This window comes from Pseudopipra pipra, chromosome 2 (assembly GCF_036250125.1).
Source record: "Pseudopipra pipra isolate bDixPip1 chromosome 2, bDixPip1.hap1, whole genome shotgun sequence".
In the NCBI taxonomy this organism is placed as follows: Eukaryota; Metazoa; Chordata; class Aves; order Passeriformes; family Pipridae; genus Pseudopipra; species Pseudopipra pipra.
In genome coordinates this window covers 59,618,614-59,632,346 of record NC_087550.1, presented here as the reverse complement: position 1 = coordinate 59,632,346, position 13,733 = coordinate 59,618,614, and the positions used below count along the sequence as shown (strand labels likewise).

Sequence of the window (13,733 nt, the reverse complement as noted above, 5' to 3'; positions counted from 1 at the left end):
GTTTACATTAAGAAAGAATGAGGTTTGTTTTTTTAGGGTATAGAGGGTGTAATTTATGGATGCCCCCAAGCCAGGCTTTTTTTTTTTTTTTTTTGCCATTGCTAGCAAATTGAGAGTCATGGTTTGAACTTACAATAATAGAGGTGTGATTACAACAGTGTTATTTGGTAGCCTGTTCTTAGGTTTTTAAAAGATCTTGAAAAATGCAAGTGATTTTTTTGAGGCTGGGGGGGGAAAGAATAAAACAGTAATGTAAGAAGGTGGCAAATACAAAGGTGAAAGAGTTATCTCTCCTAATAAAAGACAAAGTCCAGATACTAAAGTATCAAACTGAAAAAACAGAATAAGAACAAAGCTAGCCTTCTGTCAATAACTTTATAACATCACTTCCCCCTATTTTACAAATAATTAAAAAGAAAAAAAAAAAAAAAACCAACTCAAAAACTTAATGGCCAACCAGAACAAAATACTGGTGTTGGGGTTCCCTTGCAAGTAAATGAACTACTCTCACAAGACATCAAACTACATCTTAATTATCCCTATCAGAGGAAAACAACCAAAACAGCATGACTGCAGAGCATTCTTTTATACCCAAAACTCCATATTCTGAGCTTAAATGAACCCACACATTACCTTCTTTCTGTGCTAAGATCTTGAGGTCTCCGAACTATATATGTTCTTCTATAGATCCCTTACCAGAAGCATGGTTTGTCAGAGTTCAAACAAAATGAGAAGCACATTGTTTTTAAAAAATACATATATATGTAGCCTTTTGGGGTGTTCTAGAGCAAAAAGATTAGTCTAAACTGTCTTTTATTGTCTTAAGCTAGTCAAGAGAATTTCAATACTTCCCTCCAGATAGAGGCTTTGTAATAGCCAGAGAGACTATTCTTTTAATCACTACTTCAATTACAAAACCACTGTAATTCTAGGTATTCTGCTTTAGATATCCAAACTAATTTGGCTAATCCAACTAGTCATCCAGTAGTCATACAGCAGTCATACAACAGTCTTGCATCCTGCGTTCTGACCTAACTGTTGGAAACAATTCAAAATGTTTGTAAATTATCTATATAGCCCTACATGGATAAAGACCCAGCTATAGAATAGCCCTTTCTTGAGCTCTGGCACGGCTGTTATGTGTCTCTGGGACTGTGCACATGAAGTTCACAAGATAAGGCATCTCAGAAAGGGATTCCCAGTTGTCATTTATTTTTGAATTAGTCTCTTCTCGTGCTTCTTAAAAAATAGGAATTCTCTCTAAAGTACCCAATAAATTCAATGTGTTTCACCTGATCTTTTTGGCAGGAAAGCATTCCCCAGCTCCTTGGAACAAAACACAGGACAATCAAAACCTTATATTAAAGATAAAAGTGTGATTATCTTGTCTTTTTTTCACATTCACAGCTTGCCAGCGGGCTGGGAAAAAGAAAAAAAAAAAAGTGTAATTCATGTTATCTTACAGTACAAAATAGCATTAATACGTGAAAGATTCCAGAAAGGAAAAAAAATAACCCAAAAGCAACATTCTTTGAGGACCTGCTTGCAAATACCTACTGAAAAATGTTACAAGCTCCTCCTTTCTGGTACTTAGCTAGCAATTTAAGCTTTGCCAATACACGCATCACTAAAATGCCTTAGGAGATTTCATTTCAGTTTTATACAAACATGTGTCAGAATTTGGAGTGGTAATGACCACTGTGCCTTAAATAGTGTAACTCTTTCCATTCTAACCCTGCTTACTTCTACGTAGTGTATTCAGTCATTTTTAACTTCCCCAAACTATCAGGTCTTCGGCTGAAATTTTCCATTAATATACTCTTTTTTGAAAGCTTATATAGAGACACAGCAATTATAAGAAGCAACAAATATTGCACACCATTACATGCTAGTTTTACTTGTTTGCTTTGTCCAAAGATACTCTAGAACTGAATACTATATATATATATATGTATATGAAAACTTAAATATATTGCCCTGTGCATAAGTATGCATGTCTGCATGTATCAGGAATATATACTAATGAACTGATTCTGAATATTTCACTTTAAAAACAGGCTAAAGTCCCCCGGATGTGGGGAGGGAAACAAATTTGCCAGATTTTACAACAGTTGGGGGGAAAAAAAAAAAGTTGGTCAACTATTTTACTAAGGATGGATATACATCAACTAATTTATCTGCAGAATGTAAATGATGGAAAATATGAATATTGAAGACAGATATCCTGCAGCACCCTTCAGTGTCTTCTGTGAATATTACTAGGTGTCAAGAACTTGAGGTTTATTGCCTTGCACTTGGTCACTTCAGCTCTGCCCCACGTTGAGTAAACACGAAGTTTAGTGACACCATACATATCACTGCAGTTTCAGAATAAATTACAAATTACAATGTATTTTGAAGCTGTGCAGATTCACACAATCCTAATTCATATAAAGGATCCCCACTAGGGTAAATTTTGCTACCGTGGCATTCTCCTGAGAACTTCTGGTGCATAAAAAAAATCAAGTTTCCTTAAGCAGAAAGGAATCAACCACTATTTATTTGAGTAGATTGGGAACCATCAAAACTAGGCAAAGCAGATTACATTGCAGAGAATGATGCTCATGCAGTATAATGCTGGTATCACTCACAGCACTTCACAATTAGGTGAATTAACAAGCTATGGTAATCTGAGAGAAATGTATACAAGAAACAAACAGGAAGTGACTACTGGGACTTGGCACTGTCAAATGTCACCATATGGAAAAGGTTAGAAACTTTCTGAAGGCTCAGTTCCTAAATGGCTGGTGTTATACACTAAGGCCAATAAAATCACAGCGGGGAATTTAATTAATTTACTTTTATTACTCCATAATGATCTAGGATCTCTCAAAAATATACTAAGGCCTCAGATAAGAAAATTCTAGTAACAACTACTGCCATTTAACGAAACACCACCATAACGAAACACAACCTCCACTAATTGTAACACACTTATGTTTCTGAACATCTCCCATGTTGTGGCAATTTCATTACTAATAAAAACCACTGGGGGTGAAAGAGAGGAAGAAAGCATTCTCCCACATACCTTACAAGTATATTTATCTTGCTCAATACAACACATTTTCTTGCATTTCCTGATCTATATTTTCTGCTCCAGAATGCCTGCTTCATACAAAAATAGACACAGGCCAGATACCCAATGTAGGTTTGAGAGCACAACACATATCCAGCAGAGCTTTTGCATTAACTGGACATGGACCCGTTAAAGTAGGAAGCCAGGTCAGTGATAAAAGTGCTATTCTTCAAATTCATTTTTTAGCAGAGTACTCAAGACGAGCAGGAACTGTAACTGTGTTCATTTGATAACTTTGCTTCCAAGTATCCAGGGACTACTTCATTTACTAATCTCGTGCCCATTCTCTAGGTGAGCAGAATTTAAAGAGCAAAAACGTCAGCTCTAATTTGAACCTTCCCTTCTCAACACGTTCCAGCTATAAAGAACTGAAGCAAGGCCATCTTTTTAAGGAATGTACTTTGCATTAGTGACTAACTTTAAGGAAACTAGAAGCCAGCTGATGACAGGCAGTTTTCAGGCTGTAGCCCCAAGAACTGAAGTCATCTGTTTAAGGAAGGCACTGACGCTGCCTGTCTTAACCAGCATCTTTAAAAGTGAAGAAGCCAAGTTTAACACAGACGCACAGAGAACTTTCCATGACTTCAATCTCCAATATAACCCTTTTAGTACATCATCATCATATATACTGCTTCGAAACTGTCTGACTGCAGTTTTCCAAAGTTCTCACAAAACCAAAATATATATTCATAAAATGTTTTTAACCAACACACTTTTTATGTACTAAATATTCAGGTCTCCCAGACGGAGGGGGGGGTGGGAGGGTGGGGGAATGGTAAGTAGACATGACAAAACCAAAAACTGTTTCAACACTCTCTATTAGAGATTTTGGCTCAAAAGGGCTCAAACTTCACAGGGTACCTGCCACCTATTTATTCCCTTGCATTTCCTTCAGGGAACACATACAAACTCCACAGATGTAACTTCCAGGATGAGGTTTAAAGACCCTGGCTTTAACCTCATGAAAGTGCTAATCAGTTTTGGTCCTAACTCCCCTAAAGATATCTACTGCTGCAGTGTCATTCTATAACCAAGTATGGGCTTGAGCAAACAGTTCCTAATGACAAACAAAATGTTGGCCCAAAGAATAGATTAGTCCTTTGCACCACAACTTGTTCTCTCCCTTTGAGCACTAGAGGTGTTAGAAATCTTTAGGCTTATGTTTGTGCTGCTAAAGCAGATTTGCTCTCATACATATATTTGCTCAATCTTATTATACACGTTAAAAAAATCCACTCCTGAGTGATTCTATCTGCAAAATATCACCATATGGTAGCTTTCACAAATGATGAACTGTACCAAAACATCTAAAAATAACATCTTCCTTAAGTAAAATAAAAACAATTACCAGCAGAGACTTTTGGGTATAGTTCTGAGCTAAGGAATCAACACCATGTTGCTGAAATGCCTCAAGTAAATAAGCAACTTCTGGAAAAAAACAGCACAGTCTTAAATGGCCCAGAAGCATCAATGATAAATATAATATACATGTTTTGTGTTTTTTCAAAAGTCTATTCTTAGATGTAAGATAAACGCAATCCATTTAATTAACACCTTAGCTTACAAACAGATCCACCAAGTCAGTGAAGCTTAACAAATCTAATTTGAATGAAAGGGACTAGCTGGGTAAAAAAGCAGCTCCCTGATGTTCTTTGCTCTAGTAGTTTCATGTAACCACTGATCACCAACTACTACAACAAACATACAACACCCTTAAACTAAACGGGAGTTGTCTGTCTAAAAATAGCTACTTTTAAATAATGCATTGTGAGTTATAAAATAAAGTGCTACTGAATTATTTAACATGGGTTTCATCTTTAACAATGATATATCACTTTTAATTAAATGGAAAGAAAGATATTTATATTCAGAGTCGCACTGTAAATTGCAACCAGTAAAATAACACTTTATGACTCCAATTATGTCAGCAGACAGTTTTTCCTATATATATCTGATTCACAGAAACAGAACTGAGAAGCAAACTAAGATAAGCAAAAGCATCACTTTGTAGAGGTGTCTTAGATCTTCAGGGGATCCCAGCACTGCATTCATTCACAGCCCTCAGATACATAATATCCCACCAATCTGCAACAGTTGGCAAGAATTGGCTGGGATCTCGAACTCACAAACCTGAGGCAACAACATTAATAATCTGCATGTTTTCCCTATGCAAGTATCAACCTCTCTGAGAGCAAACCTTCCAATGCACTTAACACCACTACAGCTAATATAGGCATTGCGTTCAAACCGCCATACAGAAGCATGTTAAAGCTGCAAGTTTCTATGGGACTATGTTTGCAACACAATCCAACAGTTGTACATTATCTACTATAGTAACATTTCAGCCAGGCCTAAAATCTGCAAAAGCAAAATTAACATTCAGCAATAATGTGGAATGACACAAAAGGTTTAGGAGGTTTCAGGGGAAAACTGCTTTCCACCTCACATTATGGAATAATGCTACTGTTTAACTACCAAGCTTTCTGTTTAAAGGTGGCTGCACCTAGTGTGAAGCAAAAACTCAAGGGAAGAACAGCACCAATCTGACAGGACTCCACAAACTAATGGGTCCTCTGTAAAGGACACAATGCCACATGAGCTATTGTGTAGAAATTAAACTGTAAGTTTGATCTGTCTGGGCCTGTATCGAGTTGCTCTGCCCCTCAAACAATACACTTCCAGCCAAAAAACTGATCTTGATGTGACTGCATCCATAAGCTATCCCCAATGGGGTTTTGCGCAGACCCTATCACTGACTGTGGACCACGCTTTGTAGAAAGTTACAGGATCCTTCTACAGAGAAAGTAAGTCAAGTCTCATTATTTTTATGCGTTCAAATGCGTGCTTGTTGATTTCACAGTGGAGGAAAAAAGTGATATAAATATACCATCCACGAAAAAAAAATTAATTCCACTGGGAATTAACTTCGGCAATCTGAGACAGCCAAAAAACTGCATTAAGCTGAAATTTTGACAGTTGCTTTACGTATCCAGTCCCACGAGCGAGGATGTACAGAAGTTTACTCCCCTTTCCGCGAGGTGCCTTTCAAACTGGAAACCGCGTTTCCCTCCCTCGCGGCACTCCCGCTCCCGAACAGGAGCCCGGCATGCCCCCGCGGGCTCAGTGCTAGCCGCTCTGGCGGGGCGCACAGCGGCGGCCCTTGGCATCAGGGATGAACAAGAAAGGGTGGCTGCGGGCATGAAAAGTTGGTGAGGAAGGGCTCGCTAAGCCAGCCCACCCGCGCTGAGGGGCAGCAGGGCGGGATCCCCGCGGCAGCGGTGCCCGCCGCCAAGGAAGAGGAGCCGGAGGGAAGGAGGGAGGGAGGCAGCCCGCCGCTTCCCCCACACCCAGGACGCCCGGCAGGGCAGGGCGGCTGCCGGTCGCCGGGGCAGGCGGCTTCCCCTCCGGCCCCGCGGAGCCCCGCCGCCCCGGGGGGCTCTTCCTGCCAGCCGGGGACAGATGTGGACGCAACAGCTGGATGGGGAGGAGGGGAGAGGGAAGGAAGGAAGAGGCACGGCTGCCTCACCCCCCGTCGCCGCTCCCGGGGATGCGGGCGGGATGCAGCGGCCGCCCCCGGCTCCGGGCTAGCCCCGCTCTGGAATAAGGATGGAGAAACCGGCCCCGAAAGCGGCTGGGCTGGGCGACTCCTGCCCCCCTTACCTTGCTGCGGATCTGGCCCGAGGTGGACACTTTCCGGATGAGTTTCTGGGGGCCCTCGTGCTCCCCTTCGCTGTCCGACGAGTCGTCCGCCGGCCCCGCCGCCGCCGCCGGGGGTTGAGGCTGGGGCTGCTGCGGGATCCCAGCGCCGCTCGTCCCCGACTCGGCCCCGGCCATCTTCCCGGACTCCTACAGAGAGAGAGCACACGAGCCCGGCTCAGCCAGGGCAGCCGCTGCCGCTCCCCTCCCCGGGGAGGAGGAGGAGGAGGAGGCGCGGGAGGGTGGGGAAAGAGGCGGTGCGGGGGGGCGGGGACGGAGGCGGTAGCGGCGGCTGCCGGGGCGCGCCGGGCTCTGGTGGAGCGGAGCGGGGCGGCCCGCCTGGCCGCCATCTTCCACCGCCCCCGCCCGCGGGGAAGGGCCGCGGGCCACGCCGGGCGCCTCTGCCCGCTCGCAGGCACTGGGGCGCCGCCACCCGCCGGCGGGCGGGGCCGGGGCGGATAGGCCCAGCCCCTGCGCCCCTGCCTATGGGGAGCCGCCCAGGCGGCCGCCAGCTCCAGGGGGCGCCGGGTGCCGGTGCCGGCCGAGCCGCCTCGGGGGACGGGGTGCCCGCCCCGCAGATGAGCGCCGGGGTGAGTCCCGGGAGCGAAGCAGGGAGCGGGGAGGGTGCCCGGCGCCCCCGCACCTGCCCGGGCTTCCCCGGATGTGCTGGCGTGGCCGGGAGGTGGGACGCGGCACCGGACCGAGCACCTCCCGCCGGACACCGCCGTGCGCCTTGTTGCACCGCGGGACCCCCGGTGTGGGGCGAGAGCCGAGCTCTGAACGCGAGGGCAGGGAAACCGGCCGGCTGCGGGCGCGGGTGGCGTGCCCAGCCGCTGCCCCGTCCCGGCCGAGGGCTGTGCTGCTCTCCCCTGGGAGCGCAGCATGTCTGTTCGGGACCGGACGGACGGCATGTAATGCGATGGATTCCTTATCTGGCCTCCAGCCAGCAGACCCCGTGGTATCTATCCGTCAGCGTCAAAGCGTTCAACAGTTTTAGCAAACGCATCCATTGCTTTCCAGTTGTTTTCTCCTAATAGCTTAATTTTTTTATTATTCTATTAATTTTTGTCTTTGTAAAAGAGCAGCCTTTACTTTTGGAGAAAGAAAGGGTCAGTTTTCCCTTTTAATCTCAGATCTGGCAGCTCGCACAATCTCGAAATGTCACCACATGTTCTGAATTGTTGGACCTCGAAAATTATTGTGGCTTGTATGTAGTCAGTGTTCAAAATAAGCATTTAAATCACAGCAATACTAAACAAAACACACAACTTCTAGCTGCATGGGCTGGATTAAACATAAGAAAGCAATCAATACTTGTGGCTTATATATTCCCACAATTCTATTTATATTTCTGGAAAGGGAACTGACATATCTTAATATAATGCTGGAGTACCTAAATACAAAGCAGTTAATGAGAAACAAACCCACAGCGTACTATCTATTGTATGCTGCAGACACCTTGCCATGGTCTTAATTTCATATAGTCCAGAGTATCCAGTTTCTTTTATTGGGACTTTTATTCAGAGTAGGGGAAAGTACATATTTCCATGAAGCCTTGCAGGTCTTGTGACTTAGTTCTGTGTTACTGCACCAGGTACTTCAAATGTGATTCTACTACCCTTCTCCACATAGGATCCCTTCTATTGGATTATACTTAAAAAATTGTCAAAAGTAACATTAAAAAAGTCAAAGTACTTGTTAAGTTATATTTTAAAGGAATTTTGATGAAATCACCTACATTTCCTATTAGAATAATAATAAGGCCCAAATCTGACCATTAATGCCACATCTCAAAATATGTGAACTTCTCATATAGCTCCTTTTCCTTACAGGCTAATTGTGAAACTAAGGGATAATTCTGTGTTGTCTCACTCTTCACCCAAGAGGGAGTTCTCCTTTTTCAAAAGCATTGATCAAACTTGAGCAAGTGCAAGAATGTGTTGCTCTCAGCGAATTAATTTAGGGCACCGCTAAGAAGATAGTTAAGAGCAATGTCTATGGACACTTTGTCTTTCCACCCTCCTTTCTTTCTCTTCCCCATCTTAATTTCAGGAATAGCAAATTATGCCAGAACACCTCTCACTGCAATTTCTTGATTCTTTTGAAGGTAAATGACAATTGGATATCACAAGAGGACAATGAAACATAGTTTGCTAATTAATGCTAACATGTATTGCATGTAATAGTAACTGTGATTTGAGGAACTCTTGGTGCTAACAAAACACCAGCAAGACTGGCTAACTCTGTTTAATTCAACTCAGTTAAATAGTGCTGGCTGAGCAACACTAGTTACTGTTAGATAATAAATACAATTCTTCAACTTCTGTTCCCTTTCAGAGCTTAATTATCAGCACTAGCTGCTGCACACTTCCTGCACCATGCAGAGGGTGGGCCATTCATTCTCACATGGGCTACCCCGTTGTGATCTTCCTCAGTCCTGACTGTCCAAACAAAAAGTGGGGCTACCAGGAAAGAATGCACCTGCCTTTCACTTACAAGCAAGTCTTGATAAACTTCAGAGTGCTATTAAAAAAAAAAAAAAGTACTAGTGATGTTCTCTCAGGTTACTTAAGGTGACAATTTTAGTACTAATAACCTAAATCTACAAATGATAGGAAATGTTCCGCAAGTGCTGTTCAATGCAAATATAGTTTCTGACAAGAATATCGTGGCTTCTGTAAAATTATAGGCTCTAAAATTTGCAGTCATCTAATGTTTACAGAGTTTTTCAAAATGGAGAAACCAAGTAAGTGTTAAGCATTGTTGAAAGTACAGGAGTTACTCCTTCATGTTAGCATAGAAAGTTTTTTCTATGTTGTCCTTGCACAACATTTTAAAGATCTCACCATTTCCACCTGTTCTTCTTTTCAAAGTATTAATTGATAATCAGGGTCCAGTTCCAGCTTTTACCCAGGTAAAGCTGCCTAAGGTAGCCATGAAAGTTCACCTCAATAAGGACTTGCAACTTGACTTCTATCCCTTCATCTCACAGTTGAATTTCTCCCAGGTGATCGATGTCAGACTCAATATGACAAATATTGAATAGCACATTTCAGCTCAGTGAACATATCTACAAATACTGTAGTACAAATGATACCACTAGACTTCTACAAGTCAGGCTCTCGAACAATGTGGGACTGTATGCAGCCATTAAAAACACATGCAATATCTGCACGCACTGTGTCTTTCATTTAACATGCTCAGTTTCACACTTCTTAGTAATGACCTAAATTTCCTAACTAAAGCAAGGGAAGGCTGGTGAAGAGCATAAAAAAAGGTTGGCATTTAAAGGAAGATGCTCAACAGATACTACTGATAAAAAACAGCTCTGCTGACATCATTTGTGCTATGGCAATTAATATCAGCTGATGAGCTTCTCTTTCTTGTGATATTGGATACATTTTATATACACTGTGAAAACATTTTAACTCAACCACATTGAGTCCCAATAATAGAATATGTGTTGATAAAATGCATATGCAATGTAGAAAAAAAAATCAAATACGCGTGCACTCTATCTGCACTGGAGATTATAGTTTATTATACAGATTACTGCATTATTTGATTTCAGCTCTAAGATTGATTCCCTTCATAACAAGCATATTTACCTCTTTTTCTCTAGGTCACTTTGGTATCTGTAAACTGAAGGGTAGTACTTTTTTATCCTTCACCTCAAAAAGTCGTTCTGAGGGGATTTGGATCAGTAGTGGTGTCAGGTTAACAATGTTTAACCATGTTTGCCATGTTTAAAAGATTTTACTGAATCTTTCCTAATTTTGGTGGTTAGTGATAAATAGAGCTTTAAACTGGGCTCCCCACTCTGAACAAGTTCATTTCACATCTCCCTGTCTGAACTCCCTCTGCAGATCAAGTTGGTGATATTATTATTTTTTGGTTTCCTTACTTACCAAAGAGGAAGCTAAAATATAGCAAATGTATCCATACCACTGTTAAAGGTCCTATAACTACATCACTTTTGGTTGGTTTGGGATTAGCCAAGGCAATCCTGTAGGTTACAATGGTGAGAAAACTTTACTAAAAAACTTTACTAAACCATGCTTCAGAATGAAAAGGCCCAAACAAGTGGCGGTCATAAAAATAAAAATATGCTTTGCAAATATATTAGGAGTTAATACATTTCAAGAGGAAGGTAAAGCCAAGACTCAGGTCTCATGTATAATATCAATGTTGGGTCTAGAGCTCTGTAAGATATGTATTATCCACATTTTTAGTACACCACCATCAATTTTCTCTTGGAAGAACGCAGGATGAGCCTTGCATTTTATATCACATTTACTTAGCTCCATCATGGGAAGTCTAATGCAACTCTTAGTGGATTCAGGAAGAGGTTTTCCATTAAAAAGTGAGTTGTAAGTTAAAGAAAGAATTTTATAGAAATTTGAATTAGTACACAGACAAGTCCAACCCTGATAGGCAAAGGAGTTGTGGCTGCATTTGATGTCCATCACTTATTTCTCAGAAAAACTATAAGAAGACCAATTCCCAATAATCTAATGATTTGCATAGATAATTAGTTTTCACAGGTTCAAAACCCACAATAAATAGTTTCCCCTAGCCTGCTGCTCTTTTTTCTGTGTTTTGAGAGCAGTGGCGATGTCTGTGTACTATTTTTTCCCCTTCATCATGTAGATCTTCACCTAAATCTCCCTTTGCCCCCATTATCATAAAAAGCCTGCTTATGAGCAGATGCAAAGAACAATGTGGCTTTTGCCACAAAGACTATGTATTTTACCAGCAGGTTACCAGGCAAATGATTGAGTGGATCAGCTGAAATTAGTCTTGTAAAGGAAATCAGTGCAGTGGTTAACCTTAAAACTGCATTCGTGGGTGTACTCTTTAATGAATGCAGCAATGAAATGATAAACATGACCCAAATCCTAGTCCTTAATGGGGGAGGGGGAAATGGAGAGGAAAAAAAAATGTGCTCCTTGTTTATCTAAGCCCTGATCAAAGAAGGAAAAGGGTTTGGATGTTTCAGCCAGGACTCTGCATTTCCAAGCAGAGAGGGGCTGCAATCCATCTGCCTCCCGAGTTTCAGCTGAGTTTTGGATGACGGCAGCAATTTAAATGTCACTTCTTAATAGCATAAGGTGTTCGCAGGAATCGGCTTCGCTGCCTTCCTCCCACGACGTCTTCATCTCTCCAGGCAAAAATCTCGGGTTTCTCTTGCCTGATCTTTTCGATGTCAACTCCATGTTACCGGAACACACATACAGCTGTTTTCCCTATCACAGCTGCATCTCTGGCAACCGTTTTGGGGCTTGAGGACTGCAGAGGGCAGTGAAGGGGGATGTTCAGCTTCATAACAAAAATGAGGATAGTACAAATGTATTTGGGAGGGCTACAAATCATAACAAGAAAGGGAGTGAACTTAATTCACTGTTGGTATCTCCAGGGCTTGGCTGCTGTTTTCCTGAGAGTGCACACAGTGATCCAGACAAAGTGTGACTCTCTCCCGTCTGCTCTTTAGAAGTGGGTTTACAAGTAAAACCAGAGGGCCTGGACCAACGCAACGAGTTAGCAAAACATGGCAAAGCTATCTGAAGGGGAGTCTGGCAGTGGCATGGGTCCAAGCTTCATGTTGCCTCACCAAGTTCAGGGCCAGAGACAGCCTAGCCTTGACCTCTCAGATAGCCTGAAATCTCCCGAGCAGCTACCCAAAGCCTATTTTTAGCCTTCCCTGCCTGATGTGAGTGTGTGTATGTGTTTGCACAATGGAGAAAAGTCCAAGACCAGGACCAGACTACCCTGAAAAGGGAAATCTGATTTTATCGCCTGCTGAGGATGCCGATGACATGATTTCCTTTGGTTGGAAGGAGGGTCTTGGAGTTGCTTAAACAAACCACAAAGCCACCGCACCGCAGCTTTCCTCACGGGTAGTTTGGGCACTCCCCTCCCTTCGTCGCAGCCCAAAGGCACACACTTTACCCATACCCCACAAAGCAGGGTGGCAGTAGGGTAAGCCCAGCCCCAGCCCACTTTGCCGACGCGATGGAAGCGATTTCCAGCCTGGCTACAGAAGAAGGGGGGAAAAGTGTCATTCTGGAAACTGCCTCTCAACGCTGCTTGGACACGTTGCTTTTGCTATGCTAAGAGAAAGCGTTTAATGGTATCAACATCCAACCCACCGCCCCCCCCCGGCAAACTTGGAGGAAAGGCTCTCGATGCTAATCCCAGGCTTTCCACTCGGGCAGTGAAACTCAGAAAGGGCAATGAACTCTCCGTCTCCCAGAGGGACGAGCCCGCCAGCAAATGGCCGGACACGGCGGGGGCGAAGGGCTCCCACCCCTCCGCTCCCCGCGGGGAGGGGACGAGCGCCGGCGGCCGGGCTCTGGCGTGGAGCGGGATCGGAACAAGGGAATGGGGGGCTGGAGGGCACAGATAAGGATGACAGCCCGACCCCCCAGCTGAACAATACAGGCAGGAAAAAGGGTAGGAAATGCCTGTGTAACGGCAAGGCACGCATGTACTTACCAGCTCCTCCCAAGCGGGGCTGCGGGCACTATAGGAAGGGTACCCATGCTCCTCCATCACCCCGCAGCAGGTCCCCAACCTCCGCGGGGAGATCGCCGACGGGCAGCGGAGCCGGGTCCGCCGGGCTGCGCCTCCTTCGCGCCGCTACCACTGCTCCGGCTGGCAGCGCTTCCCCGGCGCCGCTCGTCCTCCCCCCACCCCGGCCCCGCTCCTCCCTTTTCTCCCCCTGCCCCGTAGAGGCCCCCTCCTCCCTCCCCGCCCGGCTCCTCTCCCTCCCACGGCCACCGGGCTCAGCCCCGGCTCCCGGGGGAGCCGGCCTGCAGCTGCCGCGCCGCTCCCATCGCCGCCGTGTCCGGCGGTGCTCGGAGCGGAGCCTGCCCCGCCGCGCCGCCCCGGGGGCTCCGCGGCAGCCCCTCCCGCCCCGAGA

General features: G+C 44.4%; 1 protein-coding gene across 3 annotated transcripts in view; it reads right to left on the bottom strand.

Moving 5' to 3' along the window:
- The window catches only part of DGKH (diacylglycerol kinase eta), a 162,330-nt gene extending 148,848 nt beyond the window's left edge, over positions 1 to 13,482 (bottom strand). For 2 of the 3 annotated variants that reach the window (XM_064645651.1, XM_064645653.1), the window contains exons 1-2: positions 13,307 to 13,482; positions 6,776 to 6,961 (exon numbers count right to left, since the gene is read on the bottom strand). In XM_064645651.1, the coding sequence (XP_064501721.1) occupies positions 6,776 to 6,961; positions 13,307 to 13,363 (243 nt within the window). In that variant the 5' untranslated portion in view covers positions 13,364 to 13,482. Of the gene's footprint in view, positions 1 to 6,775; positions 6,962 to 7,454; positions 7,539 to 13,306 lie in introns of those variants that run through there. The other variant, XM_064645652.1, reaches the window with a different exon arrangement.
- Positions 13,483 to 13,733: the final 251 nt, after the last annotated feature.